Source organism: Rhamphochromis longiceps, linkage group LG3 (assembly GCF_057381845.1).
Source record: "Rhamphochromis longiceps isolate RC_006_pf linkage group LG3, R_longiceps_female_GT1.1, whole genome shotgun sequence".
Taxonomy (NCBI): domain Eukaryota; kingdom Metazoa; phylum Chordata; class Actinopteri; order Cichliformes; family Cichlidae; genus Rhamphochromis; species Rhamphochromis longiceps.
The window spans coordinates 69,962,908-69,985,783 of NC_140559.1; the positions used below are offsets into that span (position 1 = coordinate 69,962,908).

At 43.0% G+C, this 22,876-nt stretch overlaps 1 protein-coding gene across 1 annotated transcript; it reads left to right on the plus strand.

Annotated features, from left to right (window-relative positions):
- Positions 1-563: 563 nt before the first annotated feature.
- On the plus strand, positions 564-22,504 carry LOC146676593 (protein NLRC3-like). The gene is made up of 9 exons (XM_085402109.1): positions 564-695; positions 780-878; positions 1,037-1,135; positions 1,893-1,997; positions 12,738-12,814; positions 12,931-14,770; positions 16,281-16,454; positions 18,790-18,966; positions 22,185-22,504. Exons 1-9 carry the CDS (start codon positions 607-609, stop codon positions 22,378-22,380), a joined length of 2,856 nt encoding a protein of 951 aa, XP_085258235.1. The 5' UTR covers positions 564-606; the 3' UTR covers positions 22,381-22,504.
- The last annotated feature ends 372 nt before the right edge of the window (positions 22,505-22,876 follow it).

Sequence of the window (22,876 nt, forward strand, 5' to 3'; positions counted from 1 at the left end):
TGCAGTATTAAAAACTGCTTCACTGTCTACAAATATATGAACTGAATGTTTCTTTCAGGCTGTAAAAACCTTATTTATCCTCCATTACAGTCCTGCATTCAGAGCATTACTTCTGTTATATTAGTACATGTATTTTATTCTGATGAACACATAAAACTCTGAGCTGGATTGAATCCATTGAATCAGAGTCCAGGACTCAGACTAAACACACTGAATGTGTCCTGAGCTCGGCCGCTGTTCCACAGTAACTGCTGTCAGAGTCACTGTTACTGAGTTAGCTTAGCTAGCAGAGCAGCTAGCAGTTAGAGTATGAACTCTGTAAGCAGTCAGCTCGGTCCTGGACATGGTTACTGACATAAAGCTGCTCTCTGCAGCCATGTTTGACCTGCTGCTTTGTAGGACTACAGTAATGGAGGATTTGGAGGCTGAACTGGGCTCTGTGACACTTTTTGTAGTGAACTGATGAAAGCTGCGTCTCAGATGGATGTTAGTCCAACACATTGGACAGGACCTCTGCAGCTCTCAGTTGATGTGCACATGAATGATTTGTGTTTCCTCTGCAGGTGAAGGTAGAAAGTGTGTGTGAGCTGATGTGAATTGAGCAGCATGGATCAGTGTGAGGACAGAGAGGAGGGAGTCCCTCCCTCTAAAAGCACTCTGTGTGGGGAACATGAGAGCCAGACCAAAGCTCAGAGGTGAGATGACCATCTCTAACTGTCCATGACTCTTCTCCATGTCACAGCTCAGCACTCACATCACTGCTCCATCATTATTCACAGGAACCAGCCTGGACCTCCACCCAGCTCTGTGTCCTCTAAGAGCAAACGGGTGAAGCATTTCTTTCATAATTTAGGGAAAAAAAAGTCATCTGACAAAAAGTAAGTTCATGTCAGTGTTAAAATGTTTGAAATTTTAATCAGCTTTTTACTATTTAACGATTTAAATAATAAACTATTTACATAGTTTGTTTATACTTTTTATGTAATGTATTGGACACATTGGATGTGACACATGTTTCATGTTCACTTACTTTTAGCGTCAATCAGAAACCATCCAGCTCTGTGTCCTTAAAGAGTGGCTGGTCCAATCGTCGAGGCATTGATTTTAAATCCCAGCCTGTCTCTGCTGCAGCGAGGTGAGCTGTTAGTAACAAGAACTCTCTGATTTAAATGATTTTGATGTTTCCTGGTTTCTAAAATGCATCTCTGTAGCAGAGCAGTGTCTCCAAGGACACACAGGCTCAGCTGTAACTGTCAGTTTATCTGGTTTAAGACACATTTGGACTCAATTGGCTGTTTTTAACTATGTATTTTAATCAGAGGTGTAAATCTAGACCTCACACATCTGGATCCTAAACTATGATAGAAACAGCTGCTAGCAGTGGGTAGTTTGATACGCTGCTCTAGAAAGCAAACAAAGGTTTGTGCAGCTCCTCTTCAGAAAAGTGTTCAGAGAGCAGCTGCTGTATTAGACAAAGGCTCGTCGTGTGAGCCCAGATGTGTGTAACAGCTGGATGAAGGAGAACCATCACAGGCACGTCTCCATCCCGCCTTTATTAATGAACTTCCTGTTGCTTGCAGATGACAGGAACACAAAGTGTTTGTGCCACGTGATGCTGCAGGATTTGTTAACGTGTCCATGATGGTAACATCTCCTCGTCTAACTGCAAACACATGAGCGCTCCTAACGGCAGCTATCACAGCCACACAGGCAGACTGTGTCTCACTGTTGCATTCAGGGACATTTGTTTTCCTGTAAAAAGCTGAACTCTAATCTAAGAGGACTGTTACTGACAGGAAACAGCTGCATTATCTGCAGTCTGTGTGATCACAGCTGCTTCAATCACTTCATCAGAGAATTGATCATTGAATAAAACATGTTTGTGTCTGCAGAGGTCAGAGGTCACAGTCTGCAGGATCCAGCTGTCCGTCTGTGAGGAGTGACTGGTCCAAACAAAGAAACCCTCCAAACTTCAGTGGTGAACCTGGACCAACGAGGTCAGAGAACTGTGATGACTCCTTTACATGTTTGTGTTTTCCTGGATAAATATGACCAAAGATTCATTAAAAAGATAAAAATATTAGACTTTGTCCTGTAGCGCTGTGTGGCAGGCAGGATTGGACCCAAACACAACAGGATGAAGTCAAAGAGGCAGCTTTATTTCAGCTGTGAACATGCAAACAGCAGAAATAAGGAAACATAACTGTAGGTTTGCAGTGAATGAAGCCTCAGCTCGACGCTGCACTTTGTCCCTCTTTTCCTTCTCCAAACAGCCACATCAGGAGTCTCTGATGGAGTTTTAAAATATTTAATTACAAATGTCCAAAGATGGGTTCAGGATACCTGAATCCACAGTTATTAAAGCTAAAATAGTTCACAGGGTTTGGACTTTGTTAGGTGACGAGAGAACATCAAAGTGTTTTTTATCTTTAAACAGTATTTTTATCACTTCAGTTGCTCTCACAGCCCTGTTTGTTATTTTACCAGAGCTCTTATGTTTCACTCAGTGCTCCCACCAAACACCTTGGAGGACACATTACAGGGAGTGCAGAATTATTAGGCAAGTTGTATTTTTGAGGAATAATGTTATTATTGAACAACAACCATGTTCTCAATGAACCCAAAAAACTCATTAATGTCAAAGCTGAATGTTTTTGGAAGTAGTTTTTAGTTTGTTTTTAGTTTTAGCTATTTTAGGGGGATATCTGTGTGTGCAGGTGACTATTACTGTGCATAATTATTAGGCAACTTAACAAAAAACAAATATATACCCATTTCAATTATTTATTTTTACCAGTGAAACCAATATAACATCTCTGTTGTGATATTTTGATACCATGGTAGCATTTACAGGATATTGTTTTATTGTGATATTATACAGAAAAGAGTTACTCAATAAGGCCCATTTAATAGTTGTTTTTCTCTTTCTCTGTGACCCAAGAATTAATGTGTAAGACTCACAGGCTGGTACCCCAAGGTCGAAAATACCACAGAGACGAGACCACTTCCTTACTCCCATCCTCCCTTCTTCTTTATCTCTTAGAAAAAGGCTCGTTAAAGGCCAGGTGGTTTGTTTCAGAATTCACTAATGAAAGAACTCTGTATTCTATGTCTAGGAGTGTATTTTGCTGGGATGATCATAAATTGTAGCTGAACTGATAAACTACACACAGGATACTTCTTTGCTCACAAGGCAGGAAGACGTTTCCTTATTTGGTCTGTACCGGTTTGAACTGAGAACTTGCTGACACACGAACCTTTTTTTCCTCTATATAAGCTGTTATGTACTAAATAAACCTTTGAGTCGATTTGGGAAGACAACCTGAAGCAGTCTCTGTTTTCTTGTTCTCCCAAGCTGCTCCCGACGTCGTAACTAACCCAGCTGAGCGGCATACCTGAGTGTTACTTTGAATAATTAGGAATCTTAGAAGGAAAGGACAGAACTCTGCTTATCGCTCGTGCCTTGGAGGGAAAACCGGGATGGACATTTTTTCCTTCAATCTCCACATTCACAAATATACATTTCTGACATTCAAAAACAAAACAAAAACAAATCAGCGACCAATATAGCCACCTTTCTTTGCAAGGACACTCAAAAGCCTGCCATCCATGGATTCTGTCAGTGTTTTGATCTGTTCACCATCAACATTGCGTGCAGCAGCAACCACAGCCTCCCAGACACTGTTCAGAGAGGTGTACTGTTTTCCCTCCTTTAAATCTCACATTTGATGATGGACCACAGGTTCTCAATGGGGTTCAGATCAGGTGAACAAGGTGGCCATGTTATTAGTTTTTCTTCTTTTATACCCTTTCTTGCCAGCCACGCTGTGGAGTACTTGGACGCGTGTGATGGAGCATTGTCCTGCATGAAAATCATGTTTTTCTTGAAGGATCCAGACTTCTTCCTGTACCACTGCTTGAAGAAGGTGTTTTCCAGAAACTGGCAGTAGGACTGGGAGTTGAGCTTGACTCCATCCTCAACCCGAAAAGGCCCCACAAGCTCATCTTTGATGATACCAGCCCAAACCAGTACTCCACCTCCACCTTGCTGGCGTCTGAGTCGGACTGGAGCTCTCTGCCCTTTACCAATCCAGCCACGGGCCCATCCATCTGGCCCATCAAGACTCACTCTCATTTCATCAGTCCATAAAACCTTAGAAAAATCAGTCTTGAGATATTTCTTGGCCCAGTCTTGACGTTTCAGCTTGTGTGTCTTGTTCAGTGGTGGTCGTCTTTCAGCCTTTCTTACCTTGGCCATGTCTCTGAGTATTGCACACCTTGTGCTTTTGGGCACTCCAGTGATGTTGCAGCTCTGAAATATGGCCAAACTGGTGGCAAGTGGCATCTTGGCAGCTGCACGCTTGACTTTTCTCAGTTCATGGGCAGTTATTTTGCGCCTTGGTTTTTCCACACGCTTCTTGCGACCCTGTTGACTATTTTGAATGAAACGCTTGATTGTTCGATGATCACGCTTCAGAAGCTTTGCAATTTTGAGACTGCTGCATCCCTCTGCAAGATATCTCACTATTTTTGACTTTTCTGAGCCTGTCAAGTCCTTCTTTTGACCCATTTTGCCAAAGGAAAGGACGTTGCCTAATAATTATGCACACCTGATATAGGGTGTTGATGTCATTAGACCACACCCCTTCTCATTACAGAGATGCACATCACCTAATATGCTTAATTGGTAGTAGGCTTTCGAGCCTATACAGCTTGGAGTAAGACAACATGCATGAAGAGGATGATGTGGACAAAATACTCATTTGCCTAATAATTCTGCACTCCCTGTAGTGTGATTTAGATTTCATTGGTGTAAACACCAGTCACACAAGCTAACCCATGGAGGCAGCAGCAGGCTTTGTGTTTGGTCTGTTGGCTTAAACTAAGAGAGTTTAGTTTGTTAGCACAAAGAGCTGTCAGCTAAAGCCCCGAATGCACTTTGAATACAGACGAACTGAGAAAAAGACTTTAAATACAGCAAACAGTCAAACTGACCACATGTTTTTCTGCTGATCATCCACAGCAGTACGTTTAGCATTCATGCTAGCAGCAGGCTATGACTGTCCACTCAGCACCAACACAGGTAGGAGTGAGCAGGGAGGAAGCAGGACTGTGGGCAAGTTTGAGCTACAATCCTATTGGCTTCTCAGTTTCTCCAAAGAAAAGGGGAAAAATTCTTGGTGTTGTGAAGATGTGAGTTGGTCTTGTTGTCGTGGGGCTGGAAGGATGCTGGCAGTGAGAGGCTTTTCATACAGTGTTCAGTAACAGAATGAGAAGAAAGCCACTGCACATGAAACAAGGTGCTCGTAGTGTTTGTTTACTGTGTTTGTGCCACAATGTCAGATCAGTTGTAGATTCACATGCAGACTTGTCCAGTGAAACCAGTGCAAGTACTGCAGTACAGAGCAAAGACTAAGCAAGGGTGTTATTGTAAACTTTAACAAAAGACTGTTATGTGACAAAGAGTAAGTACATTATTTTTATGAGATTGTTCATCATGTCTTTAATTTAATATTTCCAGTTTTTCCTTCCTGTTTCATGAAGCTGTTACATTTATTGTTTTTCTCTTAGGATCAATAAGAGGCCAGAATCTCCTGGACCTGAACCCAGCTGTGTTTCCTTAAAGAGCAACGAGTCGAAGGATGCTTTTATAAACTTTAAAGGCTGTTCTTCTGCTGCTGAGAGGTAATGTGTGTCTAGATGTTGTTCCTGACTCTGTATTTCTGAATAAATCCTCATGTTTAATATCAGCTCAGCTCTTTTTCACACATTTCTATGTTGGTATGTGAAGCGGTGTGTGTTGGAGTGTTTCCACAAACACAGCAGTCAGAGTGGAAAGAGTGGATGTTGTAGGAGGTGTTTGTGTAGTGAAGAGGCTGAGTGTCTGTAGGACTCCAGCTGCTCCAGCAGGTGTCTCCTTTGTGCTTTGCTTCAAACACAGTGTAGGGAGGAGCTTCCACTCAGGTGTTTCAGGTGTTGCTGGATGGAGGAGGACAAATAGTTTTTCCCTTCAGTGACACTTCAGCAGCTCAATGTTCTGGGAGATGTTTGTCTTTATGAAGGTTTATGGATTCTTGTTCTTACTTTGGTTAAACTGAGCAACACATTTTCCATCTAACATTTAAAGTAAATTTCCAGGTGAATAAAAGATCTGCAGCCTCTGTGATGTTTCACAGTCTGAAAGTAACAAATTCAACCAGAGTTCAAACAAAGGCTTAATATACGTGTGTGTTTGATATAATGCCAACAAGTACAAACAGGTGTTCTTACAGGTCTTAATCACAGAGGTCTGATAAGTCTGGTGACTTTCACACTCAGCAATTTTGCTGCCTTTTATTTTATATTGGCCTTTTTAAAGCCCTTCAAAGTCTCCCACATTCATACAGAGCTTTTAACACCAAACTCCTTTACAGTCCTTCTCCTCTCACACACGATCACACGACTGATTTGTCTGCAGCAGCTGTGTTACTGCTAGTATTTTATTATGTGTGTAATCTCCTCATATTGTTCCTGTGGTTTAGTTTGACTTCCTTCTGCAAACTCAGCTGCTCTGTTGCTGATACACGTCTCCATGAATATGATTGATCAGATGCTGCCAACACCATGTGTTTCAAGTGAGCGCTCAGCTGAAACCCTGGGTTGACTTATCGAGTTAATAACAAGCTTCACGTGACTGTGAATGCTAAAGTGAATCCAGATAAAGGAAAGAGACCCTGCTAATGTTGGACTCACTTCTTAGTGTAGATCCCAGGAGGAAGTTCAACATAGCCATTCTTTGTGCTAGCTCGACCAAACCTGAGACCACAGTGCAGGATAATGATCATCATCTGTCTCTGTCAAGGACATTTAAAATCCACAAATAACAAACATAATTATATTTGATCATTAAAAATATGTTTTCACTTAAAAAAGCATGAGCACACTGGTGGATTACAGAAACATGAAAACTGGTTAACAGTAAAGTTAATTTAGGTGTAAACAAAGTGTCAAACATACTTAAGTAGAAGGACTGATGTTTGTGTTAAAATACCCTCTTAAAGCTGAAATACTGATTCAACTTCTTTCTCCAAAAGTTGATTCAGTTCATCTGGACGTAGCGTTTTGTGGGAGAAACATTTCGTCTCTCATCCAGGTGACTCCTTCAGTCTCAGCTGACTGCAGGATTCAATCTTATAAACAGGACATTTGCATAATGACTGAAACCAGCCCACTGAAGGAACAATGGGCTGTGAGGTCAGTTCCTTAATCTTAATTATGCAATTCTCATGACCATTGATCAACAACCACTGATCAATGGTCATGAGTACCATTCACAGAGAGTTGGGGAATGGCTGCAATCACAGCATGTAAGATGGTGACAGATGTACCCTTAGGCCCCCTCCTCAATTCAGAGATGGTCTTTCCCTTTTCACGTAAATGGCCTCCTTGACTCCGCCCTCAAACCAGCGTTCCTCCCTGTCCGGGATGTTACATCCTCATCATTGAAAGAGTGTCCACTGGCCTGTAGGTGTAAATAGACTGCAGAGTCCTGGCCTGACGAGGTGGCTCTTCTGTGTTGTAGCCAGAGGTTGTTTGGTTTCCCCGATGTATAAATCCTGCCAATCGTCCTGCACTTAACAGCGTACACTATGTTACTCTGTTTGTGTCGGGGGACCCGATCCTTGGGGTGGACCAGTTTTTGGCGCAGTGTGTTTTGGGGTTTAAAAGCCACAGAGACCCGGTGTTTAGAAAAAATGCGACTCAGCTGCTCCGACACTCCTGACACATATGGGATAGCTACAGGTTTTCTCTTAGGCAGCGGTTGTCCTTCTCTCCTGGATCGACTGGAACTTTCTTTAGGAGCCTTTCCAGCTTTGACAAAAGTCCAGCTGGGACACATTTACGCTACGTCCAGATGAAGAGAATCAACTTTTGGAGATTTACTTTCCTGGATGATTGAGAATGCATCAAGACGTTCCTCCTAAAGTGTTATTCAGAAAAATGACAAAAAAAGTTTTAAAAATAAGGATTAAAATATTAAAAACTATGTTTTTGAGTTTCCTGATGTAGCACAAAAATATATGAACATAACTGTATATAGGACAGATATTTCACGGTTCTTTTAGGCAGCACCAAAAAACAAAAAGACTATTTTAAGCTGTCTGAGGTAGTGAGTCAACATGTCACACTGGGTCAAAGGTCAGGGAGTAAAAGTGTGTTTTAAAGGAGGTTTAAAAGCAGTGAGTGAAGGAGCCTGTCGAGGTAAATCGTTCCATAACTGATCAAATTCAGTTGGTGGACCTCTGTGTGAAATCAAGCATCTGGTTCGCAGAGAGGATAACCCTCACATGGGCTGTACAACATTATATAGGGAGACATTGTATTTTTATTTTATTTTTTATTCCTATTTATTCTATTTATCCCCTTTGTATATTTTATTTATATTTGTCTCTATATTTATATATGTGTGTGTGTGTGTGTGTGTGTGTATATATATATATATATATATATATATATATATATATATATATATATATATATATATATATATATATATATATATATATATATATATATATATATATATATATATATATATATACACACACAGCAAGCTGTCCATACCTGAGGCCTTGGAAACTGCCAAGCAAAGACTCACAGCCTTGGCCAGCCGCTTGAGGAGGTACACCAGAGAGATAGAAGGCAGGAGAATAAACCAGCTGTTCTCCACAGAACCAGCAAAGGTGTACTCTCAGTGGCAAGGGAACAATAAGAGAACAGCACCACCAAGGCTGGAGACGGAGCAATACTGGAAGAGCATATGGGAGAAGGATGCAACCCATAACGGCAATGCTCAGTGGCTAGAGGATCTGAGGGCAGACCACAGCGACCTCCCTGAACAGGGTCCAGTAACCATCACAGTGGCAGATATCCAAGAAAGGGTCTCCAGTATGAAGAGTTGGACAGCACCAGGGCCCGACATGGTTCACGCCTACTGGCTGAAGAAGCTAACTGCACTCCACGAGCGTCTGGCAGCACAAATGAACCAGCTGCTAGTTAACGAGATACACCCGGAATGGCTAACTGAAGGCCGGACGGTCCTGATCCCCAAGGACCCCAAGAAGGGACCGGTCCCCTCCAACTACCGACCAATAACCTGCCTCAGTACTACATGGAAGCTCCTGTCAGGCATCATATCGGCTAAGATGAACAGGCACATGGGTCAATACATGAGCGGGACACAGAAAGGAATTGGCAAGAATACCAGAGGTGCAAAACACCAGCTACTGGTAGACAGAACAATCAGCCGAGACTGCAAGACCAGACTGACCAACCTGTGCACTGCCTGGATTGATTACAAGAAGGCCTATGACTCAATGCCCCACAGCTGGATACTGGAATGCCTAGAATTGTACAAGATCAATGGGACCCTAAGAGCCTTCATCAGGAACTCAATGGGGATGTGGCGTACAACACTAGAGGCCAACTCCAAGCCCATAGCACAAGTCACCATCAAGTGCGGGATCTACCAAGGAGATGCTCTGTCCCCACTGCTGTTCTGCATAGGCCTGAACCCCCTCAGTGAGATCATTAACAAGACTGGCTACGGATACCGACTACGGAACGGAGCAGTTGTCAGCCACCTCCTGTACATGGATGACATCAAGCTGTATGCCAAGAGTGAACGAGACATCGATTCACTGATCCACACCACCAGGCTATACAGCAATGACATTGGAATGTCGTTCGGACTGGAGAAGTGTAGTCGGATGGTAACAAAGAGAGGGAAGGTAGTCAGAACTGAGGGGATTGAACTACCAGAAGGCAACATTGCAGACATAGAGGACAGTTACAAGTACTTGGGGATCCCGCAGGCGAATGGGAACCATGAAGAGGCTGCTAGAAAAGCTGCAACCACCAAGTACCTGCAGAGGGTCAGGCAAGTCCTGAGGAGTCAGCTGAATGGTAAGAACAAGATCCGGGCCATCAACACGTACGCCCTGCCCGTGATCAGGTACCCTGCTGGGGTAATAGGCTGGCCAAAGGAGGAGATAGAAGCCATTGACATAAAGACAAGAAAGCTCCTTACCATGCATGGAGGGTTTCACCCCAAGTCCAGCACCCTGAGGCTGTACGCTAAGCGGAAGGAAGGGGGCCGGGGACTGGTGAGTGTCAGCACCACAGTCCAGGATGAGACAACGAACATCCAAGAATACATTGGGAAGATGGCCCCAACTGACCGAGTGCTCAGTGAATACCTCAGGCAGCAGAAACCCAAGAAAGAGGAGGGAGACGAGGAACCAGCATGGAAGGACAGGCCCCTGCACGGTATGTACCACCGGCAGATAGAGGAGGTGGCTGATATCCAGAAATCCTACCAGTGGCTGGACAAAGCTGGACTGAAAGACAGCACAGAGGCACTAATCATGGCAGCACAAGAACAAGCTCTGAGCACAAGATCCATAGAGGCTGGGGTCTATCACACCAGGCAAGACCCCAGGTGCAGGCTGTGTAAAGATGCCCCAGAGACAATCCAGCACATAACAGCAGGGTGCAAGATGCTAGCAGGCAAGGCATACATGGAACGCCATAACCAAGTGGCCGGCATAGTGTACAGGAACATCTGTGCCGAGTATAACCTGGAAGTCCCGAGGTCAAAATGGGAGATGCCCCCAAGGGTGGTGGAGAATGACCGAGCTAAGATCCTGTGGGACTTCCAGATACAGACGGACAAAATGGTGGTGGCTAACCAACCGGACATAGTGGTGGTAGACAAACAGAAGAAGACGGCCGTAGTGATCGATGTAGCGGTTCCGAATGACAGCAATATCAGGAAGAAGGAACACGAGAAGCTGGAGAAATACCAAGGGCTCAGAGAAGAGCTCGAGAGGATGTGGAGGGTGAAGGTAACGGTGGTCCCCGTGGTAATCGGAGCACTAGGTGCGGTGACTCCCAAGATAGGCGAGTGGCTCCAGCAGATCCCGGGAACAACATCGGAGATCTCTGTCCAGAAGAGCGCAGTCCTGGGAACAGCTAAGATACTGCGCAGGACCCTCAAGCTCCCAGGCCTCTGGTAGAGGACCCGAGCTTGAAGGATAAACCGCCCGCAGGGGCGTGCTGGGTTATATATATATATATATATATATATATATATATATATATATATATATATATATATATATATATATATATATATATATATATATATATATATATATATATATATATATATATATATATATATATATATATATATATATAATAAAACAATTCTGTAACTGTAACTTCGGTCATTGCTGTGCTTTTTGGAAGTCGAATTTCCCAGAGGAACCCACCCGAGGGATTAATAAAGTTCTATCTTATCTTATCTCTTATCTTATCTTAAAAACAGAGTTTATCATAGCCATCGCTCTCTCGCATGGACGTGGCAGTCTTGCTGTCTGCTGCGAATCCTCCCCGTACCTCCGTGACCTCGTCTGGTATCTGCTCCCTCCTCTGTAAGAGACAGTAAAGGAAAACACGTCTCATGCCTAGTCTTGAAAATCTAATCTTATCATCCATTGTTCTTCTAGGGCCTCTTCTTCTTGTGGCCTCAGCTAACTGCTAATATTTAAATGGCTAACATTAACATGTGTGCCAGCCAGGTTCACATTTATGATTAACTATGATTAATTAACTGATGTTGAAACTGGAGCTTTACTGACCTCTGAAATTCCTCCTAAAGTGTTATTCAGTGTTGTGACAGTCAGCTGCTTCAGCTGCTGCTGGGATGGGCTGTGGCAAAGAGAACAGAGAAAATCCAAATCAGAGTTTTTCTCTGAATTAAAAGCAAGGAAACAACAATATATTCTACATGGTGAAACTGATGGTTTCTGGTGTTTGGGTCTGTTTTTCTGTATTTATGCAGATAAAGTGTAAACTCAGATGAATTATACCATCAAATGTTAAAGGAAAATATCAGGATGAGTGTCTGTGAGCTGAGAAGGACGTGAAGCGAGCAGTTTATCCCAGAGCTGAAGCTGCTCTGTGTGCAGAGATGAGCTCAGATTCCTGCTGTGATTGATCAACAGTCACAGAAATGTAGACTTGTAGTTATTACTGCAGTATGGTCACAGCAGATACTGATAAACATGTATTATGAGGATGGATGATCAAGTTTCTCACTCTCTCCTTTAAATCTCAGTTTTTTCTTCTTCACAGTTTATCTGTTAATTTATTAATGAATAACACTGAAAGAGTTTCTGTTATATTTCCCCTTGAACATCAGCTTATTAGGGCGGCATTAGGAAATAGCCCCCCTCCAAAGAATGAATAAATGAATGATGATAATAATAAAATGATTAAAAAGCAGAGCTCAGAGTGGTAGAATGGTCAAACATGGATCCACGGGTGGTTCAACTGCATTTGGTGACGTGACTAAAGCAAATCTTTCAAATAATCCCACCATCAACGGGATGTTGTCTCCTTTACTACAGTTACTTTACTTGGTCACCGTGTGAATTTCTTTGAAATGAACCAAATTCTTTTATTTGTTGGTTGTTGCATATTTAACCTCTACAGTCAGGAAAGGAGGAGATGAGGCCTCAACAATGTTGGGTTGTAGCTGTGGTTCAGGTTAGAGTGAGTGTCCATGGAATAAATGTAAGTCAGTGAACTGGAAACATGACTGTGTTCAAACTTTGTTTTCCTTTTTATAATGAGTCTAATCAAAGGTGGACAGAAGTATCTCCACTGTGACTTTTCTGTGTCACCATCAGAGCTTCTGCACAGTGTGGAGAAAGATCCAGAAGCAGAGCTGGACTGCAGACAGCCAGTCAGAGCAGCTGTGTACAAAGTAAGACTGAACATCTGTCTGCTGATGGACTCATTTCTGAAAACTGGACTTCTTGTGTTGTTCAGACATTGAAGAGTTTTCTTTCTCTTTAGTCTCATTGTTTTTCTTTCTTTCAGCAGATGTTGGTCTGCAGGAGGTTTTAGATGAACATAAGATCAGTCTGAGGAGGAGATGTGAACGTGTGACTGAAGGAAGTGATGAAACAGGAAGTAGAACCCTCCTCAACACCATCTACACTGAGCTCTACATCACAGAGGGACAGAGTGAAGAGGTTCATACCCAACATGAGGTGAGGCAGCTGGAGACAGCTTCCAAGATGGACGCCCTCCATGACGCTCCAATCAAGTGCCAGGCCATCTTTAAAGCCTTACCTGACCAACAGAGACCCATCAGAGTGGTTCTGACCAACGGCGTGGCTGGTGTTGGAAAAACCTTCTCAGTGCAGAAGTTCACTCTGGACTGGGCAGAGGGCTTGGAGAACCAACATGTCAGTGTGGTGGTTCTGCTTTCATTCAGGGAGCTGAACCTGATCAGAGATGAGCAGTACAGTCTTCTGGAGCTGCTCCATGTTTTCCATCCAACATTACAGAAGGTCACAGCAGAGAAGCTGGCTGTCTCTCAGCTTTTGTTCATCTTTGACGGCCTGGATGAAAGCAGACTTTCATTGGATTTCACCAACAGGAAGCTGCTCTCTGATGTCACACAGAAGTCATCAGTCAGCCAGCTGCTGACAAACCTCATCCAGGGGAATCTGCTTCCCTCGGCTCTCGTCTGGATAACTTCCCGACCCGCAGCAGCCAATCAGATCCCTCCTACATGTGTTGACAGGCTAACAGAAGTACGAGGCTTCACTGACGCCCACAAGGAGGAGTACTTCAGGAGGAGATTCAGTGATGAAGAGCTGTCCAGCAGAATCATCTCCCACATGAAGACATCCAGGAGCCTCCACATCATGTGTAGTATCCCAGTCTTCTGCTGGATCACTGCTACAGTTCTGGAGCACATGTTGACTACAGAGCAGAGAGGAGGGCTGCCCAAGACCCTGACTGACATGTACTCACACTTCCTGCTGGTTCAGACAAAGAGGAAGAAGAACAAGTACCATGAGGGACGTGAGACGAGTCCACAGGAGCTGACGGAGGCTGACAGGGAAGTTCTTCTGAAGCTGGGGAGGCTGGCATTTGAACATCTGGAGAAAGGAAACATCATGTTCTACCAAGAAGACCTGGAGCAGTGTGGTCTGGATGTGACAGAGGCCTCGGTGTACTCCGGAGTTTGTACAGAGATCTTCAAAAGAGAGTGTGTGATCTTCCAGAAACCAGTCTACTGCTTTGTTCATCTGAGCATTCAGGAGTTTCTGGCTGCTGTCTACATGTTCCACTGTCACACCAACAGGAAGACAGAGGTGGTAGAAGGTTTTCTAGGGAATTTCCGAGAAGAATACAAAAACAGATCTTTTTTTAAGAACATGTTCAAGTCTTATAGCTTCCCATCAATGGATGTCTTTTTGACTAAAGGCATGTATAAATCCCTCCAGAGTAAAAATGGCCACCTGGACCTGTTTGTTCGCTTCCTTCATGGCCTCTGTCTGGAGTCCAACCAGAGACTCTTAGTAGGTCTGCTGGGTCAGACAGAGATCAGTCCAGGAACCATCCAGAGAGTCATCAACAACCTGAAGGAGATGAACAGTGATGAAATCTCTCCTGACAGAAGCATCAACATCTTCCACTGTCTGATGGAGATGAACCACCTCACATTATTTCAGGAGATCCAAGAGTTCCTGAAATCAGAGAACAGATCAGAGAAGAAACTCTCTGCAATCCAGTGCTCAGCTCTGGCCTTCATGCTGCAGATGTCAGAGGAGGTTCTGGATGAGTTGGACCTGCAGAAGTACAACACATCAGAGCGGGGACGACAGAGACTGATTCCAGCTGTGAGGAACTGCAGAAAGGCTGGGTGAGTCCAGATGTGATCATTAACATCACTGATCAGTGTAGGTTAGTAGTTTAATGTTGAAAATAAAATCAGATTGTAACCACAAAGTGTTTGTGTCCGTACGCTGCAACCTTCCACACCATTCCTTTATTGTACAGACTCAGCAGCAGCTCCATGGATCCCAAATCCAAGAGTGGAGAACAGATTTGAAGTGTGTCACATCCATGCAGTCACAGCTGTTTCCACCATGTTTCCACTGATATTAATCCTGTTCAATGACACGTTTCATATCAGTGAATATGTTCTTTAGGACGTCCACTGACATGTTTAAGTGTCCTGCTGGAAATCACTCAAATCATCCATGAAATCCATGAAAAATCCTTTTAGTGTTTCTAACTTCACCCTCTGTCCTCTCTCTCTCTCCATCCTCCTCACTGCTTCTTTCACTGATAATCACACAAACATCGTATTCAGCTACAAAATAACACAATAATATCATCTGATGATCATTATTATAAGAGCAGGATCCATATTTGATATCAGAGTAACACACTGCTTGGTTATGTGCAGTCATCATCAGTGACTGTGGGTCAAACAGAAGCTCTCTGATTGGTTGCTGACCTTGGTCACCTGTCCACTCTCACCTGTTTGTGTTTGCTCTCTCTTTGCTGTCTCCATCCTCTCTCTCCTTTCTCTCCCTCTCTGTCTTTGTACGTCACTCAGGTCCAATGGAAACAGTGACATTTACAAACCAATCAAAGACAAACTGATCCATGTCAGGTTATAACAATATTCAAAGTGAATACAGGCTGCTGCTGGACACAGACAGGTAACGTCATTTTGACTTGCTGTCACCTGGATCTGGACTCATAAACACTGAAGCCCTGAACAGGAATACAAATCATTTTCTGCCAACTAGCGACACACCAGCAGATAATGGCTCAGAAAGCTCAAATGAGCCAATCATTTCTGTGTTTAGTTCCCCTGAAATCAGATCTGATATCAGCAGCTCTGAGTTCATTCATCATTATTGTCCAGTGATGAGATTTCTGCTCCGTTTGGTAACAGTCAGCAGGTTTTTCCTGCGTGTGGACGTGAACAGTCGTACCTGACAGCAGGTAGCAAACAGAGATCATCTTTCCAGCTGGAACTCTTCACTGAGCTGAACTCATTCAAAATGTTCTGGAGTCAAAACAGGAAACAGTCCAAATGTGTGTCTTCACTCTGACTCTGGATCAGATCTCAGTGACAGACTGTGGACATTATGGAAGCCTAAATGTGACACCATCTTCCTCCTTCATCTGCAGATTAAAGCCAAACAAAGATTCTCATTAAAAGTCTGCAGGTCTGAGAGAGACTCAATCGTTGTGTCATGTCAAACACAGTAAGAGGAGCTGAAGCACAGATGTGAAGAGCAGATTCATCAGATTATGACCTCACTCTGTTTTGTCTTCATATACATTCAGTCTGTGTTTATAATGCAGATTTTCTGCTTTTATAATAACACATTTTATATTTTCTATCATCACAGACTGACTCACTGTCTACTCTCAGAGTCTTACTGTGAAGTTGTGGCCTCAGCTCTGAAGTCCAGCCCCTCCCATCTGACACAGCTGGACATGACTTGGAACAAGCTGCAGGATTCAGGTGTGAAGCTTCTGTGTGCTGGACTGGAGAGTCCAAACTGTGGACTGGAGACTCTGAGGTGAGTTCACTGACTGCGGCTGTTGTTGTTTTTCTATATTTCAGGTCTTTGATGTTTGAAACTTTCTTTAGTTCCTAAATGTTCAGGATGTGTCTGAAGACAAATGTGAAGAAGTTTGAGTGCTTTCAGAAATGTTGTCTTTCCAAACGACTGAACAACAGTTTTTCCTTTTGGCTCCAAACAGAAGTGACAGACTTGAGCAGGGTTCATTTAAAGGCTGACAGAAGTGGAGTGGTGACGGGGAGATGTTTGACAGGACAGTGTTTCAGCCTCCACAGGTTCATGTTGTGCTCCATCAGTCAGTGAAGATGAAGTCAGTGCTGATGAGGCTGTAGAGTGTGTGAGGGATGTGAATGAGGATGATGAAGATCTGATGATAGCAGATAAAAACAGGCTGCAGAGACTTTGAGCCATACAGGGCACACAGTGTGTGTACAGAACAGCTGAAATCATTATGGAGGCCTCACTGGGATATGGAAGCATCACAGTACAGCTTCAGTGAAGCATTAAAGTCTCTGATATGAGATGAGAAATGAAGCAGCCAGAGCTTTTTCATGAGTGGAAATCCACTGTGACTGTGAGCTGCTGCTACAGCCTCCAGATTAGCCAGCAGCTCATCCTGCTCAACATTTCCTCACCAACTTTAATGGAAGTGTGATGTTTTCAGCTGGAGTGATGGTCAGGGTGGCCTCCCTCTCCTCTTCTTCTCCTCTTCCTCTTTCATTTGTAAAGCCACTTCTGCTGCTTTCATTCATTTGGAAGTCCTGTAGCTGAGTTTGGGAGAGACTAACAGCCTCGGCAGCAGAGGGGAGAAAGGCTGTAACACCACCACTTTACTCTGTTCTACCTGTCACATCATTTTATCAGGAAACAAATATGCTCATGTTTTTACTATGTTTGTCTTGAAGATGTAAGAAGATCACTGTTAAGTCTAATTGTTGAATGTTGCCATTGTGTTTCTTAAATTTGTACAGTCTTAGTTCAAGCAGTAGGATCAAAGCCATTCCTTTGATCCTGGCCACCTCTCCAGCCACTCTGTGCTGGGGGAGGTTTTATTGTAGATACATCCTATCTGAAAGATCTGTTTCTTTTGATGTAAACTTCCTGGGTTTACGACCCTTTGGTCAGCAGGAGGTCTGACACACACACACACACACACACACACACACACACACACACACACACACACACACACACACACACATTCTCACATAACACACACACACATTCTCACATAACACACACACACACACACACACTCAGTGTATACATTTACATACAGTCCTTGTCTATGTAACCAAACGGGGTTGCAGGGGGAGGTGTTTTGTAAACTATTGTTTGAAGTTTGTCAATAAAAGGCAGCGAGAGGAGGCCACCATTGTGGTCATTTCGAGGTGCTGGTCACAGATGGAAGGGCCTCCCTTGCGCAAGAAATCGATCGAACACTGTTGCCTTGTTTTTCTTTCATGGGAATAAGTCCTGGATACAGCGGGGTCTGAGTTTAGACCCAACAATCACATGGTGCTTTTTATTATTGTGTTGGTTTGTTTGCTGTCTCTTGGATGGAGCCCAGCTGTGCGTGGCCCCTGGGCCTGTGGTCAGAGTGTGTGCTGGATAATCCGGCCCAGGATGAGGCCAAACTGACATGGGATGAAATGTCTGTCACATAATTGAGCTTAGTGTAGTTTCATTTCTGCACAATTTAAAAACAACCAAAACTTTGTTCTGTCTTTTCTATGTTATACTGTAGACTTTCTTTGATACTGTGTCCAAAAGGAGCAGCTTTTACTTTGAAGGGGAGGCGTCTCTGTTTCCTCTTCAGGTTGGATGATGGAAGCAAATGAGTGTGCGATGTTCTTTCAGTGTTGCACTTTGTAGACGCTCCCTGAGCACTGGTCTCACAGCCAGCTGCACATAGAGACCAGTGTTGTTAGTCCAGGTCAGAAGATGACTTGTTGGAATGAAAATGAGCTTGTAGTTTGTCTGCTTTAATAATGTGACTGGAAAAAGGTGTTGGACTTCAAATATGTCCATTTCTTTCACACTTCACCTTTAAAAGTGAAGCCTTGTGGTTCCTGGAAGGAAAAACACGACTTTTTCAAGTCTTTGTCCTGTTTTTATGATAAATGTACGACTTTAATGTGAAACATTAAGAGTTTTTTCTCTTGTTGTGTTTGTTTGAAGCTGCTTCCTGTTGGCTTCAGCTGTTTGGAGTTTCCATTTTCTAAACTTCTACATTCTGAACCTTCTTCAGCTCTGAACAGATGATGAAACACTGAATGATTTCAAGCTCACACTTTGTCTAATAAACTTACATCTTTCATTCTTTATACAGATTGTGGGGCTGTGGTTTGTCAGAGATCAGCTGTGATTATCTGGCAGCAGCACTGAAGTCCAACCCCTCCCATCTGAGAGAGCTGGACCTGAGCCTGAACAACAAGCTGCAGGATTCAGGAGTGAAGCATCTGTGTGGTTTCCTGGAGAGTCCAGGATGTGGACTTGAAACTCTGAGGTCAGTCAGCATGTTTTAGTTGTGCTGAGATGAATATGATGTGAAAGTTGTGCTGACACTAAACTGCAGACATCAGGCTGATATTATACTGATCCACACTGAGGATCTTCATGGTAAAGTCTGTTTTCTTCTTCTCTGGTTTAGTCCATTGACTGCAGCAGAACAATGTTCACATTTCAAACAGTGAGACTCAACGTATGGCCCGCGGCCCACACGCGGCCTGCCCACCTTCCCTGATTCAGAGAGAGGGGACCCTGATTAACTGTGTAGTGTTCTTCCTCACAGTTCTAAGTATCAGACACAACAATGAATAATCCACAGCTGACTGTCTTTAGCAGGTCAAAGGTCACGGCACACAGCAGACAGTGGGAAATATTATAACTCTGATCATTTATCAGCACATATCCATATGTATAAAAACAAAGCTGACACTGTGAGACTTGATCAGAGGTGTGATCATCACAGCAGAGGCCTTTGTGTCAAAGTCACTGAGGATCAAACAGAAACACATGAAGCAGATTTTCCTGTTCTGGCTTTTTATAGCAGATAACCTTCAAAATATTCTGCAGTCCATCAAAAACTGAAGCAAACCATGAATCAACATGTGAACATGACCTGATGCTGCTGAAGGGAAGCAAAGTTACAGAGGTTTGATTACAGACACAGCTGAGAGTTTGTAATCTGTCATCATTTTAAAAGGTTTACATTTCTTCAGTATATCCACATTTGCAGCTGCTACCTCAACCTCCACTTGTCCAACACAACTGCTGTCCACTGCCTCCATGACATTGTGATTTTGCTGTTGGTCTTCTGTCAGATCTTCATCAATCACTTCTGCACGGGGCACACCTTCAGACTCTGCAGCTGCATAACGAAAGCCTGTAAGATAAAATTAGACATAAGGTAAATGTACACCAATATTCCAATGACAGGTGTGTGATTCATCTGGAAGTTATGTGCGGATTAGTGTACAGTGATAGCAATTTAGTATGTTTTTAGAGGGGGGGGGGTTGTTTACCTCCGATGGGTGCTCTTTTTCGCTTCTGTTGCGTACGCCTTGAGTGCCGGTCCGAGTCTGATACAGGTATGTCGTCATGCCCCATGTGCAGTGTTGGTGCCCAGTCTGGATTTGTTACATCCATTTCATATGCTGGTTTGCCTGCAATAATGCCAAATCATAAGCTACTCAGTCGACATGATGTGGTTCTGCAGCATCACACATTAGCATGTTTTATCTCATTATCTATGACCTCAGCACATTGAAAATCACACTAAAAGCCTTTCAAGAGTGATATGAATTAATTTAGAACTCACCGGAAAGAAAATGCCGTGAGCAAACCAACAAAAAGCTGGGGATTGCAGAGAACTCGATATCCGCTCGTCTCACCGCTGCAATCCAAGCCTGACGTCTTTGTTTAGTAATATCGGATACATGGGATCCCTCACGTTGCCTCCAGGACGGAAAACGATGAAAAGAGAGCCCGTTATCCAGCTTCTTGCCTTCACGATCGTGTGATCTAACGTTGCAACCGACAACACAACACGTACGTTGCAACCGACAACACAACAAGTACGATCCATAGCTGAAATGGTGTCCTTTGGCTGGCCTACTGTCATGGCGGAAGGGGGCATGGCCCATCTCCCGTGACATCACGCTCCAAAGCCCTATAGGTGGGAAAATGTACCATGTCGACCAATCAAAAATGATATGGAAACATGACATTTGGTTGTTTAGCAAAAGGGGGAAGTTTTAGGAGTGACCGGCAAGAGAGAGCGAGTGAGCGAAAGAGAGAGAGAGTTTTGATACGTGAGAGATTTGTGACGTTTACCGTGTTTGGTCTCAAGTTAGTTTGTTGTCTTGTGTATTTAGTGTGTAGCTGTTGTTTTGTTTTGTGTGTCAGTTCTACTAGTGATCGTCACAGTTGCTGCCTTAAAGCCAACAAAGGCAGATTGCAGTGTAAACGCTGAGTGACACACCTGCTGTCAGACCTGCAGGTTTATCCCTGTGCTGTTCTCATATGTGTTAGAGTGACACAAACTATTGTTTGACACCTGATTGTTCTGTAAATAGTTTGAAATGATTATATGAAAAACGTCTGAGCCTTGGCTGCATTTTTTGGTAAATAGTACCATATAACTTTGTTGTTTGCAAAACGTGTGCGTATTTTTAAAAATGTACAATCTCTATTTGCATTTCAAGTTATGAAGATGATTCGTTAAACATGTGTGTGGTTTTTACAGTCAAAATATCACTTTCTACTTGTATTTTAAATTTTGTCTGAATTTAGATAAATTGTGCTGATACAGTTGGTCAAAATGAGAAAATAACAGATTGGCAAGATAAACTGTTTTTAAAGGTAAAATATAGAGGCCACATCAAAAGTAGTCAAGAAGGGTTAAAGGCTAAAAGCAAAGTTGTCACCAAGTACTGTTTATATTTGTGTGTATTGCTGCAGCTTTTTTGAGTATTAATTTGGTGCCTTTGTGTGAAATAATGGTATTGTGAGTGATCCATATAGTCACAAAGAATAGCCACTTGTTTCTGTGCTACCAAAGTTCCCCGGCTTTCATTCAAAATGTGTTTATCGTCAGCACCTGCACATTAAACTACTTAAACATTATAAATGTCTTCAAGCTCACACTGAGGCCTGTGGGGTACTATCAGCCACTGAGACAGTACACACATTTATATGTGTTTGTATATGAATATTTCATACTTTAAGACTGCCTGTTTATTTAAGGGAGATGAACAAAATACATTGGAATTGTACAAAATAATATCATGGATGATAAATTAAATAGATTTTAAGTAGATGCTTGTGCATTCTTAAAGTCTTATATGTTGAACTGAACTATGTGATCTGTTCAAAGCCTTAATCTTAATTTGAAGTGAAATGTGCATTTTGAGTTTATACACTATGTATATAAGGCGACCGTTTCCTTTTGCAGTATTTTTGTGTGGTGTACTTTTCTATGTCTTAACAAAAGGGGAACAAAGGTGTTTAAGTTCACCTAGGATGATGTGTTTTAATTTTCACATGGTCTTGCTTGAATTTGACCCTGACAAAGGCGTATGAACTCTGTCAGCTGTTTGGAGTTTCCATTTTCTAAACTTCTACATTCTGAACCTTCTTCAGCTCTGAACAGATGATGAAACACTGAATGATTTCAAGCTCACACTTTGTCTAATAAACTTACATCTTTCATTCTTTATACAGATTGAGTGTCTGTGGTTTGTCAGAGATCAGCTGTGATTATCTGGCAGCAGCACTGAAGTCCAACCCCTCCCATCTGAGACAGCTGGACCTGAGCTGGAACAACAAGCTGCAGGATACAGGAGTGAAGCATCTGTGTGGTTTCCTGGAGAGTCCAGGATGTGGACTTGAAACTCTGAGGTCAGTCAGCATGTTTTAGTTGTGCTGAGATGAATATGATGTGAAAGTTGTGCTGACACTAAACTGTAGACATCAGGCTGATATTATACTGATCCACACTGAGGATCTTCATGATAAAGTCTGTTTTCTTCTTCTCTGGTTTAGTCCATTGACTGCAGCAGAACAATGTTCACATTTCAAACAGTGAGACTCAACGTATGGCCCGCGGCCCACACGCGGCCTGCCCACCTTCCCTGATTCAGAGAGAGGGGACCCTGATTAACTGTGTAGTGTTCTTCCTCACAGTTCTAAGTATCAGACACAACAATGAATAATCCACAGCTGACTGTCTTTAGCAGGTCAAAGGTCACGGCACACAGCAGACAGTGGGAAATATTATAATTCTGATCATTTATCAGCACATATCCATATGTATAAAAACAAAGCTGACACTGTGAGACTTGATCAGAGGTGTGATCATCACAGCAGAGGCCTTTGTGTCAAAGTCACTGAGGATCAAACAGAAACACATGAAG